Consider the following 21206-nt stretch of genomic DNA (forward strand, 5'->3'; position numbering starts at 1 on the left):
TTTGTTTTAAATTTAAGCTTTTTCTGAAGCAAAAATGTGGAAAAAGCTAGGAAAAACAATTTTTTTTCTCATTAAAAAATGAGAAAAAAAATTGAGCTTTTCAGAGCAAAAAACGTGATCCTTTAATTTTTTCAAAAATTCGATCGAGTGAAACAAAAAAACGGTTGGCTGGATTAATTTGATTTTTTGTGCCCATATTTACCTAACTGTAAAAGGCACACTTAACATTAGTGGTTCCCTCAATATTTTCGATCTAGCGCTCGATTTTCCAAAAAACCACCAAAAGCCCTTTTTTCATGTGACAATAAGAAAAAAATTTTTTTTCGAAAAAGCAATGGCTAGTCGTTAAGTAAAATTCATTGAAGTTCTTGAAACCCACCTTTAACTTTCTGTGCGATCATTGGTTGCTGAGATATCGATAATCAAAGACAAAAGGATCCTTTTCCATTTGAAGACCGATATCTCGGCGAGAAGTGGACGTATCGAGGTTTTCAAAAAACCAAATTAAAGCTAAATGAAGAAAGTATCCGATCCTTATAGTGGTTAAGCTAAAAAACGCTCGTAGACCAAAAAAAAAACTAAAAAAATTTTGAAAATTTTTTTGTTGCTGGTTTTTCTGCGATCACTCAAAAACCGCAGAGGTTAAAAAATTTTAAAGTTCTAATCCAAAAACTAGACACTTGGAAATACAATTTCCTTCTTAATAGATTTCTTGTACGACCATTTCTTTCGAAGTTACGGCCTGTTGAAAATTGCCCAAAAATTTGGAATTTTTTTTTTGATCCCTTAATTTTTTCCAGTAGTGTATGAATGAGAGAAAATTTTTTCTAAATGGACCGGGCCGATTAAAAAGGAACCTCTATAAGTGGACCACCTCCTAATCGGACCACCTTTCTTCGGTCCCAAGGGTGGTCCAATTAAACAGGTTTTACTGTACTTAACGTCATAAAATTTCATCCTTTCACCTCAATGTGAACAATAATTGGCTTTAATTTTTCTGCAGTGCCAGTCTGCTAAAACAATTAAATGATACATATCTACAATGCAAGCCAATTTCATTTATCACAAAATTGCCTAATGAATATCTGAAAAGGTTTGCAAATGAATTATAACTGACGGTTTTTTCATAGTTCTCAAGGCCACGAACTGTAGAGTTTGAGTGGACCACTCCAACCCAGTATTTTTCTTTTAGAGTTTGCTTTTTTTTAACGAAATCTTTAATTGCCAAGCAAAAAAGATACAAAAATCCATCCCTTTATGTAGCTATATACGAGTATATACACAAATATTATTTATTTGCCTTGATAATAAAGCTCACAATAATATCAATTAAACTTCCTATACCATTTATTATAGTTTTCCACAAACCAAAATAAAAAAAAAATAGTGTTAATTGGTTCTCTTTATCACGCATGTCACGGTTAATAACTCATTTTGGCTAAATCAATTAAAATCACATCACGGATTAGATTGAATTCATACCGCCTGCCGTCATATCATTATAAACTTTTATTATTAATAAGTATTGTTCTTATTCAAGAGAGCATAATCAATAAATAATTATATTTATCATAGATAATACAGTCTATATTAAATGGTTGCTTTATATAAGTTCAAGAATAAACAAAGGTGGCAGCGGCCGGCAGACTAGGTTTATAATGCATGATAAGTTCATTGCGCTCCAATTATCATCACTTTTTTGTTGCCTCTACGAATTATTAAAAATAAATTAACCAGAAAATACATTACATACTATCTATACTACAGGGCAAATGTAATCTGTGAAATAAATCAAATATAATGGAGATATAAAGAAAGTTAAGGGATTGGTTTCGTGATTTTTGTTATTTGTTGTCTATTGCTTTAAGCTTAAACGATAATATACGCAAATAGGTTCATATCATACATCATAACCACTTTGATACACTAGTTCAGGGCTGTCCAGACTTTTTTTTTTACATTTACAAAGATTCTATACCTTCAAAATTTTTTCTTTGAACATCAGAAGATAAAGAGAAAATTATTGACCCTTGACTTTATAGCATAACGAAAATGAAAAATAAACATGTATTACATATATTGGTAAAACATTATCTCTCGGAAGGAAAACCAAGAATCCCTTTCGGTTTGATTAAAATTTTTGTCTGTTAACATAAAATTACTTAAGCTGTCGTAGTGAAAATATCTTGAATAATTTCTGGATTTTTTTCCATTCGATTTCAGAGTGGTATCTTACAAGAAAACGTTTTTATGCTGAAACATTTCAAGGCAAAGAAAAAAATACTGATTTATATTTTTGTTAAAATTTCTTGTTAGAAAACCTGAAACCGATATTTAAGAAATAATCACGACAAAAACTCCAAGAATTAAACAGTTCTTAAATTGCATGAAACATTCAAGAAAATGTATTTAATATATTTTTATAGTTTTTGCATTTTCATGTCAAGAGACAAGTTTTCATGTAAAGAGGCAAGCGGCCTTCAGAAACTCCGAGAAATTTAAAATCTTTTCTCAACTTATTTTGATATATTGATAAAGATTTGTCAGATAAATCTTAATCCAATTCAACAATAGAAAATTAATGTTTATTAACAATCATAATTGAAGGGTCCAGGCGAAAAACAGCATAAGTCCATTCCAACTCATTTCGAGAAAAACGTATTTTAAAATTTTGTTCTCCATACAACTTAGTACTAAAAGCTTACAATTTATTTATTTTTTCAGCAAAGCTTAAATTTGTTTTATAAAAGTAAGGATGCTATCAGATAGTGCTCCGTAAATACTACAAGACTTCATAATTAGTTTATTTTTGACAAAAAGTGGACATGTGCCGTTTTTCCCCTGGTTTCACAGATTGGTCCCCATTATCAAATGTTTTTTCTTTTTTTTAAAGTAAAAGTATCACCTGAATTTTTCAAAATTGCAATTTTTTGTGAGTTTGATAAGACTTTATGATCATTCCACTTAGCGTACCCACTAAACTTAAAAGAATGCTCCTTGGACACGATAGATGAGGTACATTAAACCAAAAGAGGTATTAAAGAGCAACAACAAAAAAAAGCCTCTGACTTTTTTGAAAATCAGATACCATAGATAGTAAATACACCATTTTGAAAAATAAACCAACATTTTTTGAGTTATAATTAGTTATATTTTAAATTCAGTAAAATTCTAAATATTGGTATTGACTGAATCAAAAATTTATCAATTTCATTTCTGTGAAAAAAACTACTGAAGACCATTGTGCTAACTTAAAAAAAATTTGGTTGTCTGTAAAGTCGTTTTACAGTCGATATTTTTACGTGATAACGACAAAAAAAAATTAAATAACAAAACAAAAGTATTGGGCTTTCTTGGGATTCAAACCCAAGATCTCTGGTGCAAAAGACAACGTTCAACAGTTTAGCACTGGGCTGCTGAGGTCTTGAACTATTCAAGCTCATCCATTACAAAAGCACATCCTTTGAGATTTGTTTAAGTTGATATTAAGAATCTAATAAAGTTGCACCTTTGCATTGATAATATTACTAACTTTTCCTTAGATCAACAGTTTCAGAGACATCAAACGGTAACTATACTTCGAAAAAAGAATTGAAATGCTATTAAGTAATTATTTCCCAATGATGATACTGATTCTATTTTTTCCCTGTTGTACTCCCAAGAAGAATATCAAATGTTTACTCGATTTTACGATTTTACCAAGCGACTTTCCAAATCAACACACTCAGATTTGCCATTCCTGATTAAATACTTTGACAGTCCCGTTATCTGTTAAGATATACTCTTCCATTTAGTCCAAAATCATCCCCGTGGCACTGTCTGGCAAAAAAGTCCCTGTTTTACTTCCATAATGCTCAACATTTTTCGAGTTTTCTAAGTATACTTTGGTAACTTTTGTACGACAGTATCATAGTTTTTTTTTTGGCTTCTAATTCGATTCAAAAATACTTACAACGTTTGTAAAACTATATTAAATTTTATTTTTCGTACGACAATGTTCTTGCCAATGCAATTTTTATTTCTCATGGAAAGTTTGAAAGTATAAAATTTCGGTTCCTATTTAGAACAAATCTGCATTCTGTCATAAAAAATCATTTAACTTTTCTATTAGAAAAATAAAAATCAATATCTGAAAAAGCATTCATATAATAACAATTATAAAATTATTAATAATGTATATTTTTTGTTTCTATTTCAGAGAGATGCGACTTGATTCTAACTCAAATGAAGATTTTAAATCCCTAGGTGCTAAAAATAACGTAACTATTCAAATATTTATCTTTGCAAACTTATATTTTTATTTAATCAATTTAAACATTTTTTTTTTTTATAGAAAATAAAAATAGAAACTCTATCAAAGTGGGGTGGATTGGAGAAAGAAAAGAACCCAACAAGATTACCCGTAACCAATTACTCAAGTGTTGTACTACCACGTCATAGCACCAGTCCATTTCCTGTATCCGACAGTATTAATAGTCGTTTTATAATTTGGTATAACGTCATTCTATAAGTTATTTATTTCTTTTTCCAAAGTCATTTATACTAAAAATTTGTATTTCTACAGGGATGGTGATATAACACTTTTGGAAGTCGATGCTATCACAAATACTACAGATGAAACTTTGACCGAAAGCAATATCATATCAGATCGAGTATTAGCTGCGGCAGGTAACCAGCTCAAGGACGAAATCCAAAATCATATTAAAGGTTTAACTTTTTGTTCAAAAAATCAAAATAATATTATGGCTAGAAAATCATTATACGCTAATTTAACTTTATTTTGCGCTTTCATATATTATATTGCTTGCTGCTGCTGCTACTTCACAGAGTGCCGCACTGGGGAAGTTCAGGTAACAAAGGGTTACAACTTGCCAGCGCTTTATATCATTCATACTGTCGGGCCCATTTATAAAAACAAATTTAAAACTGCTGCAGAAAACACATTGCATTATTGTTATAGGTGAGATATAAATGTATAATATTTAAGTTTTCTGTTTGAATTGCCAATTACAATGCAACAAAAAATGTTAAACCTTTTTTGTTGAATTTTAGTTTTTAAAACTTAATTTGTTTTTAAATTAAAAGATTCAGGTTCTTTCTATGTAAAAAAAGAAGAAAATATTTCACTAATTTGAGTTGCTATTTTTCTTTCTTTTTTTTTTGCTGATGAATGTTCTGTACTGTATATTGTATGTAACTTACTATTCATAGCAGTCAGTCTCGTAAAACTCATTTGGCTTGTTCTAAATATTTTTTTTTTTTTTTGTATATTTTTCATGACTTTGAATGTCGCTCTATTAAGCGCAAGCGGTGGCGTCCTATTTGCTCTAGATTTATTTATGTTTTTTTTTTTTTAAATATATTTCAATGCATGGCATTCACATCAATAGGGCGTAAAATGCTAGAGGTAGTAGAGTAGATTTTCTTTTGTTAGAAGCCCTCGTTGAAGAGGCCACAAATATGTTCATCACAAACTCATGAACTTTGATGCATAACGAAAAGTTTACGGTTGAGTTGAAATGATTTTCACAATGCCCGCAGCAAATTGCATTTTTTTTTTAACTAAAAATCCTGTTGTACTACACGTACGTTGTACAAGCCTTAGATTCTAAGCTTTTTCATTAAGTACTTGTTGTCTGTTGAAAACTTTAATCAAGTCAGTCAAAAAAAAAAAAAATATATATGCACTGGTCTTCTTTTCACATTGACATGAAGGGAAAAATAAAAATTAAAAAAAAAAAAAACTTTTGACGAATTTTTTTCATTTCAATTCGCACTAGCGGAACATGGCAAACGTTGTGCTGCACTATATTACACTCAGATGTAAATTCGCACTCGTTCGACCAAAACTCATTTTATGCCAAATTAAACATTTTTGTTTTGTGTTAGATTTTATGGTACATGTATATGAGGGTATATGCGAAATACAAAATACGTATTTTGAATTCAGAAAAACTCCTACGATTTTCTTAATTGACCCGTACCGTTTGTGCGTGAGGTCGACGCAGTAATAAAAATTCGCTGTTTCAAAAAAAAAAATGCCACCTACCTACTCCAGGCACTTATTATACAGTCTGAATACATAGCTGAAGCTCTCTACCAAGCGTAGGCTTTAAAGTTATTCTTCTTCCTTTAGTCGCTGATGATTCTATGACCAATGACGGAGTAGGTGACGGGGTTTACACAGAAAGACTTAATCTTAGTCTCTCCTTCCGTCTCCCTAATCACTGCAGCGTGTTCCAAGCGGAAATAATGGAAATATCTACATCGGATATCCGCATCTTCTCTGACAGACAGGCCGCCCTTAAATCATTAGCTTTTGTTTCCACAAACTCCGTAACTGCCCGCGACTGTCGATCATTTCTCCTTGGAGATGTCAGAACAGTTTAACATTCACCTCTTTTGGGTGACGGGTCGCAGAGATATTTTGGGAAACTGTGAAGCAGATGAACTCGCCAGAAATGGAACTCTAATACCCATTTTACCCAAAAAAGCAAATATTGGTATACCAATCGCAACGTGTAAACTCATGCTGAAGCAAGAAGCTATAGAGGCAACAAACATAATATGGTCAAACATTTTAACATGCCAAAGGACCAAGCAGATCTAACCTAGGCTAGATCCAAAACGTTCAAAAAATTTATTGTCTCTAAGCAGATTGCATATCAGCTCTGTATCAGAACGGACCAATGAGTGGTCTAAGTGTGTCAGTGGTTTTCCTGACAGCCATTTCTACCTAACCTAACCTTATTCGCTGACGTTATGATCTCGATGTTTCTGTTTGATACTAGTGATATGCCTGTAGGGAACCGAGTTAACCTCGGAAATCGGCGGCAATCTTCTCGGTTTTGTTTTGTTCCATTTGTGAGTTCAAAATGCAGATGTTTTTGCGTTTGCTTGTACGAGGAGTTTAAAAGCACACTTTACTTCTTACTTCTCGGTCGTGTTGGACAGTTGTACAATATTGATTGAAGAGGTTTGAACATGGCAAAACTACCTAAGTCGGTCCTGTGCTATTTTCTGAGACATGGCATTTTTAACATGTAGGCTTCCTCGGATCTTCTTACTTTAAATCCGATCAAGCTGTGTTACTCCGAGGCATCTTATAGCGTTTTCGTTTGGTCGTCCGGGACTGTCCGGAATTCTCCCGAACAATTCTGAAACTGATCGTTTGGCACTCAATGACTGTTCTAATTCTGAAAAGAAAAGAAAATCGATTCCGAATTTTGAGACAGAATCAAAACCAGAATCACGCACACATGTTAACACTTAAGACGTCAAAGTAATGAAATGTCATTCTTTGTTATTCTTTAAACTTTTAACTATATTAAAATAATGTGGAGAAAGAAAACAAAAATAGATAACTTAATGATAATAAAAAAAAAAAAATAAACAAAACAAAACTTTCATCAGACGTTCGCATTTGATGTTTCACAAATACAAAGAAACCCAAACTTCAGAATAAAAAAAAAGTATCTAACTCTGATCGTTTGGCATTGCGGATCGGACAGTCCCGGACGCTTCTAAGAATTCCCAAACGAAAACGCTATTAATCTCAGGTGTATATTATTTACTGTTATACATTGTCCAACATTGTGGACTGTATGTAAGTAGGAGGTAGTAACATTTGCCAGCCACTTTATCCACCCTACACTTACGCGATGATTGAAATCGTCATCACAAGTAGCTACGCTATTGATCACATGTCCAGAATATTTAAACTTTTCACACTTAGAAAGCACTACTCCATTCAAATAATTATCAAGAATAGGTCTGTGTGGATCGGAAAATGGGTAGCCAAAGTATTCTGTCTTTTTCACGCTTATACCCACTTCCTTTCAGAACATCCATCCATACGTCAAGCGCTCGTTGCTAGAATTTAGGATATTCACTTGTGATGGCTCCGTCACAGCTAAGATCAACTGATGCGTTGTTGGATCTGTGACTTTACCTTAAAACCAGTGAATAACTGGCTGTAATAAACCCTGGGTTAGCGGTTTGCAGTGCTTAGTAAAAGCTTAAATGAATTTTTAAAAAAATAAGTAGTAACATACCCGCATCACGTCAAGGTTTACGTCGGATGAAATTCTGAATATATTCCAGAACGTTTGATAGAAACTTAAGAGATACTTTCCTAGCCGAGGTTAAACCAGTTATAACTTATCTTTTGGTTTTCCATCCTTAAAACCTCTGCATAATACTGAAAACTGTTGCTATAATTGGTGGGCTTACTGAAAAGATACTTGACCTTACCTCTACGACATGCGTGTCTCTGAACCGTACATACAAAAATTGTCTTTGTCAATTATGGTTCTATGGCACGAATTGCAATTTAAGTAGGTATGTAGTTTTTTCACTTATTTAGCAAATAATCATTTTTATCAAAAAATAACAAAACCAACTTCGATGAGTTGAAACTGGGTTTAATGGTTTTCTCATAGATCTTATAGCCAGAAGTGGACGAAATTGAAATGGGACCACACTGCAGGCACCAGTTTTCCTATACAAAAAGAATTATCAAAATTGGTTCACTCGAAAGTTATTAGGTAACAAACATAAAAAAAATACAGATGAATTGAATACCTCCTCCTTTTTGAAGATCGGTTTAAACTTAACAAGATCGAGTGGAGCTGTCATAAAGGCGGATGGACAAGCCAAGCATGCGTAGTTCTGAATTGTCGTATAATCTATTTATTCAACTAATGGCTTTGGAACTGGGTCTTAGAAAACACGCCAAGTCGTTTGGCGAGTCTGCCTATTAAACAATTTCCTGTTAGAATTCCCATAGTGGAGTTAATATACATTCGATTTAAATTCAACAAACACTTTGAACGTTTCAATTCTATACATTGCCATATTTGTTTGGTTTCCAGGCACAATTTACTCTGATTCCATCTAAGATTAGTTTACATGTAGCGAACCTATTATGTTCCGTTCTGGTCGTAGAGAAGTGTGGATCTTTTTTGGCGAGTTCATCCGCCTTACAGTTGCCCAAAAGGTCTCGGTGATTGATCGGATTCCATGAGAGACGACTGTTGAACTGTTGAGATATCTCTCTTAGAGATTCTTGACAGTCTAGGACTGTGATTGATTTTGTAGAGATAGGCAAAAGGATTAATTGGCGCCTGGATATCTAAGAATCCGCGTAGATAAAACGTTTTTTTTCTGAGCCAAGATACCTAACCTAACCTATACCTTCATTTTGTTTTTGAACCAAAAGTGTAAAAAGTCATTATGCAAGATCCTACGATCTTCTAATACAGTTTTGAAGAGAATAGAAGCATATGTTGTAATCTAAGCGATCCGGGATGAATCTGACGTTATTTAGAATGTAAGCCTGGCCTATATGTTTACTGGTCCACTTTAAGGTTGCTTTGAAACGAGTAGCTAAGTTTGCTGCTACTTGTTTGCTGAGATGTCTAGGGGTATAAGATCTGTTAATACATAAGATTAATGTCGTTTTCTTTCACTCCAATGAGAGTACCCTTTTAGTACTTATTTTTGCACTTTTGAAGGTTTTGTGTTCTTTGACGCCACAAAAGTGTAAAAAAAAATTACTCCGGAGTAATTTTAGTACTATGGAGTACCCCGGATTTACTCCACATTTTTAGTCAGATTTACACCGATTTGCACACACACTTATGAATTTGAAGTTTGACATTTTAAAATTTTGTTTGAAAAGTGAAAAATGCGAAAAGTTTTTCTTTCAAACTCTTTTGTTATTAACAAAAACAACAATTATGAACATATTTTTTACTGTATTATATTCCGCCAGATATATTTCTTCCATTTTTTAATTCTTCCCTTTTTCCAAAATGAAATTGAAAACCGAATAAAAAAAATTTTCAGCCAGTGCTCTTCATCAATAAAAATAAATCCTGTGCCAGTTAAAAAAAAAATCCCATTAGCTGAAAAAAACGATCAGAAGTATAATGAAAAATATACCAAAAGTAAAAATATTTCCGCTTCTACACGAAGACGTAAAGGGGGCGACTTTCCATTAGGGTCGCACGCCTAGAGTTGTGATTTTATTTTTTACAGTGAGCTTAGGGTCTCAATAGAATACCTTTAAAATATTAAGGTTAGGAAACACCCCTAAGTATGATTAAAAAATAAATATTTAAATTTTTCATACAAAATGTATGCAAATGACGACCACGAAGAATTTGAAGTTTGAGGCGTACAAAAGTTGAGATGCGTATGGGGGGGCATGCTGCCCCCCTGCAACCCCCCTGCTTGGGCTCACTATAGGATTTGAGGTGGGGACAAGTTTGGGTATGTAAAAAGAATTTCAAAATTTTTTTTTTTTTTTTCGCGGTCGTCATTTGCATGCATTTGTATGAAAAAATGAACTTTCAAAAATTAATTAAAAATATAAATACACGTTTCCTAACTTTAAAATTGTTATTTTTATTACTTTTAGTCATTAATCTTTCACATAAAATTATTCGCGTATTAAAATTCGTGCGACCCTAAAGGAAAGTTGAGCCACGTAAAGACTCACATAAGAGCAAGGGAGAAATAAAGTTCGAAAAAAGGGAAGGAAGATTTTCTACCGTGAGTCTCCGGTAAAAAATTTTGTGACTCTTTTTGACGTTTCTTTTTGATCTTGTTCTTTTTTTTGCTGTTCTGCTTTATTTTATTTCATCGGTCGCGGAGTCTGCTTCGTCGGTTGTGTATTATTTGCGTGTATAGTAACGTTTTTAATTTATTCAAAAGTTTTCGTTGCACGTAGATCCCAAGGGAGTTGTTTTTTTTTTATATTTTGGTGTTTTTTTTTTTTTTATTAAAATACGCTTCTACACGAAGACGTGGACGCACAAGATGCACATAAGAGCAAAGGAGAAATCGATCTTTCTCTCTCCCTTGTTCTTATGTGCATCAAGAACAAAATAAAACCAAAGAAAGTAGCTGTCAAATTTGCGTCTTCAAAAAAATACTATGTGTAGAAGCACGCGCCGCACCGAAACGAAAATCAAGAGGAAATTCGAAGATAATTTCTGCGCCTTGCGTCTTCGTGTAGAAGCAGACTTATCAACGAACGCTTATTATGCTTCATACCTATGTTATTAATATTTTTTTTTTAATTCATAAAATTGTTCCCTAGGCCTGTTATCACTATTTTTTTCAAGGAAATTATCCATTTTTGCCTTGTCACACACACAATTACAATTACAAAAAATTACTCTCATTATGTTCTTTCACTCCAGAAAAAGGAGTACAAATTTAGAGTACTCCTTAATAGAGTGAAAGAAAACGACATAAGATTAGTGTGAGAGGTGGGAATAATTCGCCTTACCAATGCGGCCTCTGATGGGCTACTTGTGATTTCCTCTTTTTTAAAGTTTACCTAGAAATCCTGAGTTTAGAAAACTTAGTATTAGTCTAAGATTCGGCCATAGGACGACCTACCCTCATCGTTATACCAGTTGAGAGTTATATTTTCTGAAAGGTAGTGTCTAAGGAAATAAATTGCACATGGGTTGCCAAGCGATATCCTGTCAAGGCATAGGGTTGTCAGGCCTTAAAGTTTATTTTTCCGTATTTTTGAATACGCGACCCTGCTTATACCCAAAGCCAAAGAGTTATAAAAAAATATAATGTCACAGGAAATTTTATTTGAAAATTTTAATTTTCAGGATTTTTTAAAATTTGAAGTTTGAGTAGGGTAAACAAAGGTGAGTTTAGAAAATGGGCAAAAATCTATTTTCTAAACAAAACGTGATAGAAATAAATTTGAAATTGGAATCGATAGATATTATAAAAATATGAAAGCCACACATACAAATAAAAAATGTAAAAAATCTACAACTCGAGATATAGTCTTTTTAAAGTCATGATACTCCAATATCGACAGTTTTGTGTGAATAAAATTTTTTCAGAATGATTCCGGACGCTTCCGGACTGCCAATCGAAAACGCCATAATTTTTTTGTATTCTTTGTTTTTTTTTTTCAGAAACGTTCTATACAAAGCAAAAGAACTGAATCTTAAAACAATCGCTTTATGTAATATTAGTACAATTCAAAGGAACTTTCCAGCGGATTTAGAAGCTCACATAGCATTACGTTAGTATAATCTATAAAATGTTCTTAATTTTTTTAAATAAACAATCTTACACTTCTATTTCAGGCACTATTCGTAGATTTTTAGAAAGATTTCATTCGGAAATTGTGATATTGTGTGTTGATGCACACGAACGTGGTATCTATGAAGTATTAGCTCCATTATACTTTCCAAGGGATCAATTAGAAGAGAGCAGTGCACTTTGGCAATTGCCAAAAGACATTGGTGGTGAATTTGGTGAACCTCATCATCCAGATCGACAAATTCGTATTATACGCAATCCACAACACACAGTAAAAATGAGGCATAGTAAGTTGGGTTGGTTATTATTAAGTATATTATTTTAGTGTCCCCCTTTTTTCTACTTATCAAACTTTATTTCGATACGATAAGATAAGGTACAATTGACGTTTTACGATTGGCATAAAGATATAGGAAAGAATTTGAATCAGACGCTATATCCATTGCACAGGAACGTTTAGTTTTTTTTTTTTGTTTTAATAAACAGTTTAGTTCGTCGTGGTGTCTATCGAAAAAGAAAGTTTGTGTTTATTCATTAACAAAAAGGTACATTTTAATTGTTGATTGTAGGCAAAGTTATTCATTGTTGTTATATTTAAATAATAAATTAATATAAATTGAATAAGAATAAGAACCTTAAATATAGAATGTAAAAGTGAATACTTTTGTTTGTTGTATGACAAAATGTAATACAATTTTCTACAAATTAATTTAAATGATCTCATACAAAAGATTACATTATTTATTTGCCGTTCGTTATCTCTTAACAAAAAAAATTAATCACCGCCTGCAAAAATAAGTTCAACTTTTTTACAAAGTGTCTCTTTAAATAAGGCTTAATTTAGAGTAAGAGATAATGCTCCTTACCTTTAACTGCGTAGTTTTGAATCATCAAAACAATCTACATTAAAGTTGTCGTTATGTGGGCCTTATGTTTTTTTTTTTTTTTGGAACTGTCTTAATGGGTAAAAAACCTTAATTTTTCATTTTCTTAAGTTTTATTCAGCGGTTATTAATTCATATTTTTCGAAGATCTAAATAAATATGTACTTGCTTTGAATTGTAAGTTATTGCGTTTAAAGAAAAACCAATTTTTCATTATTTTTAAATCTAGATCAATGTTAAAAAAAAACGCCAGTAAGACCCAGTTATTTGGTGCTAGTTTAATGTCAACCTAGAGTTAACTCATCTATGTATTTGCTCGAGTTATCCTCAAAAGATTTTCTTGAACTCTGCATCAAGAATTTTTTTTTGCAACTTTTGAGTTTTTAGTTGGCTTTAGATTTTAAGATAGTCGACAATGATGGAATTAAAACGCTTTGTGTTTAGTCCGCATTAAATAGTCACATCCAGTTAGCTAGCCGTCTCCTATTTCGAACCAAGACGCTGAAGATAATCTCCGAGCTGGTCGCTCCATCGGTCTTTTTCTGGCTTTTAGTGATGTGTTCAAGCCATTCAAAACTTTAAATATCTTTTTTTCAGGTGACCAGTGACACGTCACTGAAAAGTTCATACTGTTCGTTATTGTATATAGAGCTGGTCGCTCTATCGGTCTTCTTCTGGCTTTTAGTGATGTGTTCAAGCCATTCAAAACTTTAAATATCTTTTTTTCTGGTGGCCAGTGACACGTCATTGAAAAGTTCATACTGTTCGTTATTGTATCTTCTTCACCAGATGTTTTCTTGTCTATTGACGTAAACAGTTTTGCAAGGAATATGGTTCGATATACATAGCTGCACTCTATTACCTTTGTAGACAGTGGAGTGCAAGCATGTTAAATTCCTGGGTTTTCTCCAGACTTTGGTGTAGTGTTAACATCCAGTCAATGTTTTACTTTATACAGGGCGTCCCGGAATGAGATAAGAAGATTTTGAGTGATGATTCTTGGGTGTATTCTAAGAAAAAAAATTGTTCTACAGTAACTCTCTATCTGCAAAGTTGATACCCTTTAGCGATGATTTAAAAAAAAAACGCTTACTTTGGTATGCCTTTACTCATGTTAATGTTAATAACTCCGTTAATACTTATGATAAAAACTTAATTAATGTCTAGATGTTTAGAAGAAATGCTATTCTTTGTACCTGCATTTAAAAAATGTTAATATCTTTTTTAGTTTTAATTATCTTTATCAATGTGCAAGTTTTGTAATCACAGCAAATAAGGATTTCTTGAAATGAATTCAGAGTAAGGAGGAGGGTGTTAATTTAAAAATAAGTTCCGAAACGGCAATTCGTCTCCTTAATTCAGAACTACACTAAGTCATAATTTAAAAATATTTCAGAAGGGCGTTTTAAAACTTAAAAATGTGTTTAATATTATGCAGTTTAATGTCGTGCAATTAAAACTCTGACCGATCAACTGTTTTTTTCTCGTAAATTAAAATGAAAATTTTAGACTTAGGCTAGTTCTGCATTAAGGTGACAAATTATATAATAGCGGAACTAGAATTGGTTTCGTGATATCCGTTGTTTGAAAAGAAATCGTTTTCATTTTCCTAAAAACTCTCAGCTGCTTTTTTACATATTTCTTGCTGGAATACTTTAGAAACCTTTTTCAATGTAATAACTTGCATTGCTTTGATGTGCGTTATATTTCTCTGAAATCTCTGAAGATTTTTCCGAAATGTCAGCCGGAATGGATAACTGAATAGATATATGTATCCTTCGATAGGGCTGATTCTCCAAATATTTTTTACTAACATTAGCTGTGTTTTTTTGGCATTGCTATCCGTATCCGTAGTTGGCGTTTACATGCATTACACAAACAACACGCAGCTGCCGATAGGAATAGAAGCTAATCCAAACTGCGGATAGAATTTTGAAGAAGTGTATAAGTTCCTAATGCGAGCTTGCCAAAAAAACACGCCTATTATACAGAAAATATACATTTATATATTTAAAAATGAAACTCTTAAAAGAAGGTTATTTAAAACGATTGTTTAGGTTTTCTTATAATTTATTTAATTTAATTACCTATAACTCCTCTTATTAAAAAAATGTGTTTATTCTTTTTTCTTTGTGTGTCAAGTGGACAATATTTTGAGGTTAAGTCACTTTCAACCAATTTATTGCTGTTTATATGTTTAAAATTGGTTTTTGCCCTTATAAACTTAAGTTTTAGAATTAAGTTACTTTCAACACTGTTTTTATTTAGAAAGTCGAGGTAATTTTGAGTGCAAAGTTATAGCTATTAAAAAATAGGAGTCGATTCAAATGTTAAATTCTGTTCGAGAAAAATATGCATTATATTCTTTGATTTTCAAGTTTAAAATTGACGAATTCGAATATTAAGACTACGACAGTTTTGAAATGAATAATAAATAATAATAAGACGCAGCCAAATAGCGAAGGAAATAAAAAGTAGTTTTTATAGTTTTTTTTTTTTTTAATTATTGTATTTTTTAGTTTATTGAAGGCTTGCACAGTAAGAATTTGCTTCTTTTAAGATAGTGTTAAGTTAAAAATTATGGAAATAAAATTTGAAAAATATTTTTTTTGAGATATTTCGTATAATACTAAGAGTATTTTGACAAAATATCATTTTATTTAGAATAATTATGAATTTACATAATTAATTGTTTGGTATCAATGTATCAAACCATTTAATAAATTAATTCTAAGTCAAATGTAGTAGAAAGCAAAACAACTCTTATAATCGACTTCTACTGTACAACATTTTTTTCATTTTAAATAAATCAAATACACTTCTTTAATGATCCTATTTATGGTAACGAGTTTAATAACCAAAAATAAATTATTCAATTTCGATTGCATTGAAATGTTAATGAGTCTTCGATATCCTGACAATGAACTTGAGTTGCAAAATTGAACAAAATTCTTGAAGTTGTTTAAAATAATATCGTATCAAATTCAATGAACTTTGGGTGAAATATTATGTCATAAAAATGAATTAAAATAACACACCTCTGTGCAATATGACCTTTTATTTAGAACCGTATGAGAGATCATTCACTGATGCTTAGCTTAGTATTAAAATTTGCTATGCAAATTATTTTGTGTATTGTAAGAATATTTATAAAATGATTGCATTTTCACAATGGTGAATAGTGTACTTGAATTTGGTAGTAAAACCTAAAACTATTGAAGTCTTAGAAACAATTTTTTTTGTTAATGTCTTAAACTACGAGGGTGGGGCAAAAAGTTCTCGAAATGGTTGTTTATATTTTTCCGGTACAATATATTCTCTGAGTTTTAAGGAGGTTGATTTATTATACCAAAACCACATGTCTGCCACAAAAAGGGTCTTGCGAATTCAAGCCTGGTCTTGCAAAACCAGACCCCCCCCTTGTCCACTTTTCCCTTTTTTTTTCTTTCGTGGCCTCTTTTCTGCTTAAGCACAAAAGGTTGTGTAGTATCCACCGGTTATATTGACAACCTATTCTTTATAATATACATATGTATTAGCAAATTCGTTCCGTATCCCGGAGAGAATCACATTCAATCGACTCTCTGCCTTATTTAAACCGGCAATGCTGCTTATACACCATAGTATTTCCAAGGCAAGAGTCCCTCTAAGCAATTGACATCCCTTCAAAATAATTTGCTAGGTTTTGCTAAAACTTTTATCACAGCTAGAAAATAAATTGTGTCCATTAATTTAGTTTGACTCCGATTCAATTGCTAAATTAATGAAAGCTCAATACACCGAAGCGTTCTAATATGTACATATTTAAATTTTCAAAACTATTTTTTTTTAACGGTTCTGTGTTTGGGAGTTTAAACAATTCAAAGAGATGTTTCTGCAATTTAAATCCAATTTTTATTTGTTTCATATTTCTCTGTTTCTCTTATGAATTTTTACATAGAAAGCTGTAACATTCTCAGCAAATTTTAATATAAAAGCTAGTAGCGCCCCCGACTTGAATTTTATTTATTTTTCAAGAAATTAATTAAAATTTGATTTTTCTTGGAAAACTCGAATTCCATAAAAATAAATTTAGACGAATGGGTCGCACGTACTTGCTCTTATGGTAAAAACAACTCTAATGTTAAAGCTTTTAAGGAACAAAATTTGAAAAAATATATCATTTGAATTTTTAAAGTAATAAAATCTGTTTTTAGAACTAATTAAACATCGTTTTAAATAATCTTTTATACAAAACCAAGTATGCCATTTGAATTCTTGTATAAAAAGAAATTTTTAGAAACAAAAATTTGAAAATTGTTAGAGCGTTTAAAAATGTTCTAACATTTTTCAAACAAAAAAAATCGAAATAATTTTTAAAATTTTTTAAAATTTATTTATAACTTTTTTCTGTTTTTTTTTTACTTTGTTCGCTTGTAACTTTTTTAATATTCGGAATATCGAAAAAGTGTTCTCAACATTAAAGAAGCGAAATTTAATTTTCTACGTTTCTGGTATACACAACTTTTATGTAGGATAAATAGAAATCGAGTAATCAACAAAAACTAAAATCCAAGATGGCGGCCGAAAGGTGAATTTCGCCAATGCTCTATCGAATGAGCAAAACAAAATTTGGGGGTGGTACAAACTGCTGGGTCAAATTATAAATGCACTGGACTAATAAAGTTTGTGTCGCATATGCAAATGACAACAACAAAAAATTAAATTTTTGACAATTAATACGCTTTTAGCAGACCATTAGGGTGGGTCAAAAAAATCGAAAATTTTTTTTTTGATTTTGTACTCTGAAAAATCGATTGCTAGACCCCTCTAGAATAAACACACCAAATATGAGCTCTTTATATTAATGGGAAGGTCCTCCGCTTTGCAATTTTCCATTTTTACATCAAGCTTCTACTAAAAAAAAATAATTTTTTTATTAATTGACTTTTTAGCAAATTTCTTTTCATATTCTTGTAGGAAATTGAACGCTCTACAAAAAAGGCCTTATACACTTTTTTCGTTTATCTAACCGTTGAATAGATATTTGAGGTCCAAATATCGAGAAAATCTTTAAAAATTCGTTTTTTGTTCTTAATTTTGTAACAAATTGAAAAATTATAATGATCAAACGCGCAAGACATATTCTTGTTGGAAATTGATTGCTCCACAAAAAAGGTCTTATTAACTTTTTTCATTAATCTAACCATTCTAAAGATATTCGAGGTCAAAGTTAAAAAAAAATATAAAAACATTTTATATTTTTAAAAAATTTCTAATTCACTGAAACTTTATTATTTTCAAAATTAGCAAGATATATTCTTGTAGGGGCTTAAACGTTCTACAAAAAATTCCTTGGAATGAAATTGATTGCTTTAACCGTTTAGAAGATATTCGTATCCAAATCGCAATGCATACGGGTCATAAGAAAACTATTGAAATCAGTGAGCATTGGTTTGGATACGAATATCTTCTAAACGGTTAAAGCAATCAATTTCATTCCAAGGAATTTTTTGTAGAACGTTTAAGCCCCTACAAGAATATATCTTGCTAATTTGAAAATAATAAAGTTTCAGTGAATTAGAAATTTTTTAAAAATATAAAATGTTTTTATATTTTTTTTTAACTTTGACCTCGAATATCTTTAGAATGGTTAGATTAATGAAAAAAGTTAATAAGACCTTTTTTGTGGAGCAATCAATTTCCAACAAGAATATGTCTTGCGCGTTTAATCATTATAATTTTTCAATTTGTTACAAAATTAAGAACAAAAAACGAATTTTTAAAGATTTTCTCGATATTTGGACCTCAAATATCTATTCAACGGTTAGATAAACGAAAAAAGTGTATAAGGCCTTTTTTGTAGAGCGTTCAATTTCCTACAAGAATATGAAAAGAAATTTGCTAAAAAGTCAATTAATAAAAAAATTATTTTTTTTTAGTAGAAGCTTGATGTAAAAATGGAAAATTGCAAAGCGGAGGACCTTCCCATTAATATAAAGAGCTCATATTTGGTGTGTATATTCTAGAGGGGTCTAGCAATCGATTTTTCGGAGTACCAATTCAAAAAAAAGAATTTCGATTTTTTTGACCCACCCTACAGACCATGTTTATAAGGTTCGATGCACTAAGGTTCTCGTCGCGACCGACGCATTTAAATTTAAATTATGCATGTAAATTAATTTTGACAAGTGAGTAATTTGTTGTTATTTCAAATGTTTTGCGTATGTAAGGAACAGCTTTTAATCTTTTTCTTTAAAACCAGTAGTGGCACTCAACATACAATATTTTGAAGTGTAACTAATAAACCAAGCATTGATTTATTAAAACCAAAAATTCTTTTTTTGTTTTTGTTAAGATAAGGCAAATTATCAACTCATATTACTACACTTTTTTACTAAGCTTCCTTTGTTGTTGAGTATTTAAAATAAAGGAAATTTCAAGGGCTTCTTATAACTTTTTTTTTGTCTACTTCCTAAAGTAGAAATGATGTAAACCAACAACAATCTTATGACGTTTTAAAGTAAAACAATAAATAAACCGAACGATTTGTTTGCTAAAAGTTACCTCCTGGTATGAGTAGATAACTTTTTTCTTATCTCTACCTACTCTGCGCAACTCACCAACATTAAAGATGAAACAGCATCCAGATACAATTTTCATCTCGCAAGTATTTATTCCATGATGGATTTCGTGGTCGTCGTCGTAGTAATGGAAAAATAAGATTCACCCGTTACACATTGGGGAAAGAGACTCCTAAATTCGAGAAGAAGTTGAATGTTTAACTTCTAGTTGGCACTTTTAGCAAATTTATCTGAATAGAATGTAAAATAATCTTGACGCAACTCTTAAAATCTACAGTGTTTGAAGGGGTTTTTATTTATCCTGCCATTTTATCACAAAAGTCATCCTTACTTAGAGTTGTAAAAAGTAATTTTCTTTTTAATGCAATTTTTTTCCATTAAATAAGGAAAATATTTGTTGCAACTTAAAAAAATTGCACTAAAAACAAATCTTTTATTGCAACTGAAAAATATTTGCATTAAAAAAATATTTATGGCAACTTAAAATATTTTGCATTAAAAAAATGTTATTGCAACTGAAAAATATTTGCATTGAAAATACAATTTTTAAATTTGTAACATATTGCATAAAGAACAAAAATCCCCTGAAGAAGAAAGGAATTTTAATGAAACGTTAGTTAAAAGAATGAAATTAGGTTTTTTATACATACATAAATTCGCTTTCCAAAAACAAAAAAAACAAAAGAGCGTAATATACCATAATAAATAATATTTTTATTGGCGTTAGTCAATATTATAAAAAATTTGACGAATATTAAAAAAAAATATTTAATGCACACATTTAGCATTGAATTTTTTAATGCAGAAATTTTTTACTAACCATAACATTTTTTTATGCAAAATATTTGCAATGGAAATACAAATTTTATTTTGAATGCAATTATTAATTTTTCAGTTGCAATAACATTTTTTCAATGAAATATATTTTTTGGTTCAAAGAAATCCTTTTTTTCGATGCAATTTTTTTTTTCAGTTGCAATAAATATAAATCTTTTTACTTGCGATATAGGTACTATATATCAAGTTATGCATTCGTACCAAAAAAAAAAAGTTGAGATAACATTTTTCCATGACATTACGATGGTAGAGAATGCCAAAAACGTGGGTCCCGGAAATCCGTCTGTCCGTCAGTCTGTCAGTCTGTCTGTCTGTCTGTATAAGGAACTAGAGCCTAAACGGATGGACCGATTGACTCCAAATTTGCTATGTAGCAGTTTTTGGAGACTCTCCAGAGGGGTTTTTGGAATTCATTTGTTTGGACCAAAAATAACGGTACCTGCCATACAAAAATTTCGGAAAAGTTTAATTTCACGAAATTAAATTTTGTTTTTAGATGTTGATTAGTTATTCCTACAAAATGGCATACCAGTTTTATTTTTAAACTTTTTTTTCAAAAAATTATTTATAAAAAATTAGTTTAAAAAAAAAACGGCTCTAACGATTTTGAAAATTTGTTTTCTAAAAATGTACCTTAATATACCAAATAAAACTGCATACTTGTTTTGTGGGGCGATTTGATTTTTGATTTGTTTTTTTTTTTTGTTTTTATATACCTATATTTCCCAAGTTTTTATATAAAAAGTCTTACAAATTTAAGCAACTTGAACTCTAGAGCAAGTTCGTGCGACCCAGTCGTGCATTTTATTTTAATTTCGAATGCATTTTTTTAACA

General features: G+C 31.1%; 2 protein-coding genes across 3 annotated transcripts in view; both read left to right on the forward strand.

The window, feature by feature from the left end:
* The window catches only part of LOC129907082 (protein GDAP2 homolog), a 69597-nt gene extending 57525 nt beyond the window's left edge, over positions 1-12072 (forward strand). The window contains exons 2-6 of one of the 2 annotated variants that reach the window (XM_055983127.1): positions 4199-4259; positions 4334-4491; positions 4565-4707; positions 4828-4960; positions 11958-12072. In XM_055983127.1, the coding sequence (XP_055839102.1) occupies positions 4203-4259; positions 4334-4491; positions 4565-4707; positions 4828-4960; positions 11958-12072 (606 nt within the window). In that variant the 5' untranslated portion in view covers positions 4199-4202. The remainder of the gene's footprint in view (positions 1-4198; positions 4260-4333; positions 4492-4564; positions 4708-4827; positions 4961-11957) is intronic. The other variant, XM_055983128.1, reaches the window with a different exon arrangement.
* A 437-nt stretch (positions 12073-12509) lies between these two features.
* LOC129907081 (protein GDAP2 homolog) overlaps positions 12510-21206 on the forward strand; it is a 65372-nt gene continuing 56675 nt past the window's right edge. The window contains exon 1 of the mRNA XM_055983125.1: positions 12510-12632. The gene's annotated coding sequence lies outside the window, so the exon portion shown is untranslated. The remainder of the gene's footprint in view (positions 12633-21206) is intronic.

Source organism: Episyrphus balteatus, chromosome 1 (genome assembly GCF_945859705.1).
Source record: "Episyrphus balteatus chromosome 1, idEpiBalt1.1, whole genome shotgun sequence".
In the NCBI taxonomy this organism is placed as follows: Eukaryota; Metazoa; Arthropoda; class Insecta; order Diptera; family Syrphidae; genus Episyrphus; species Episyrphus balteatus.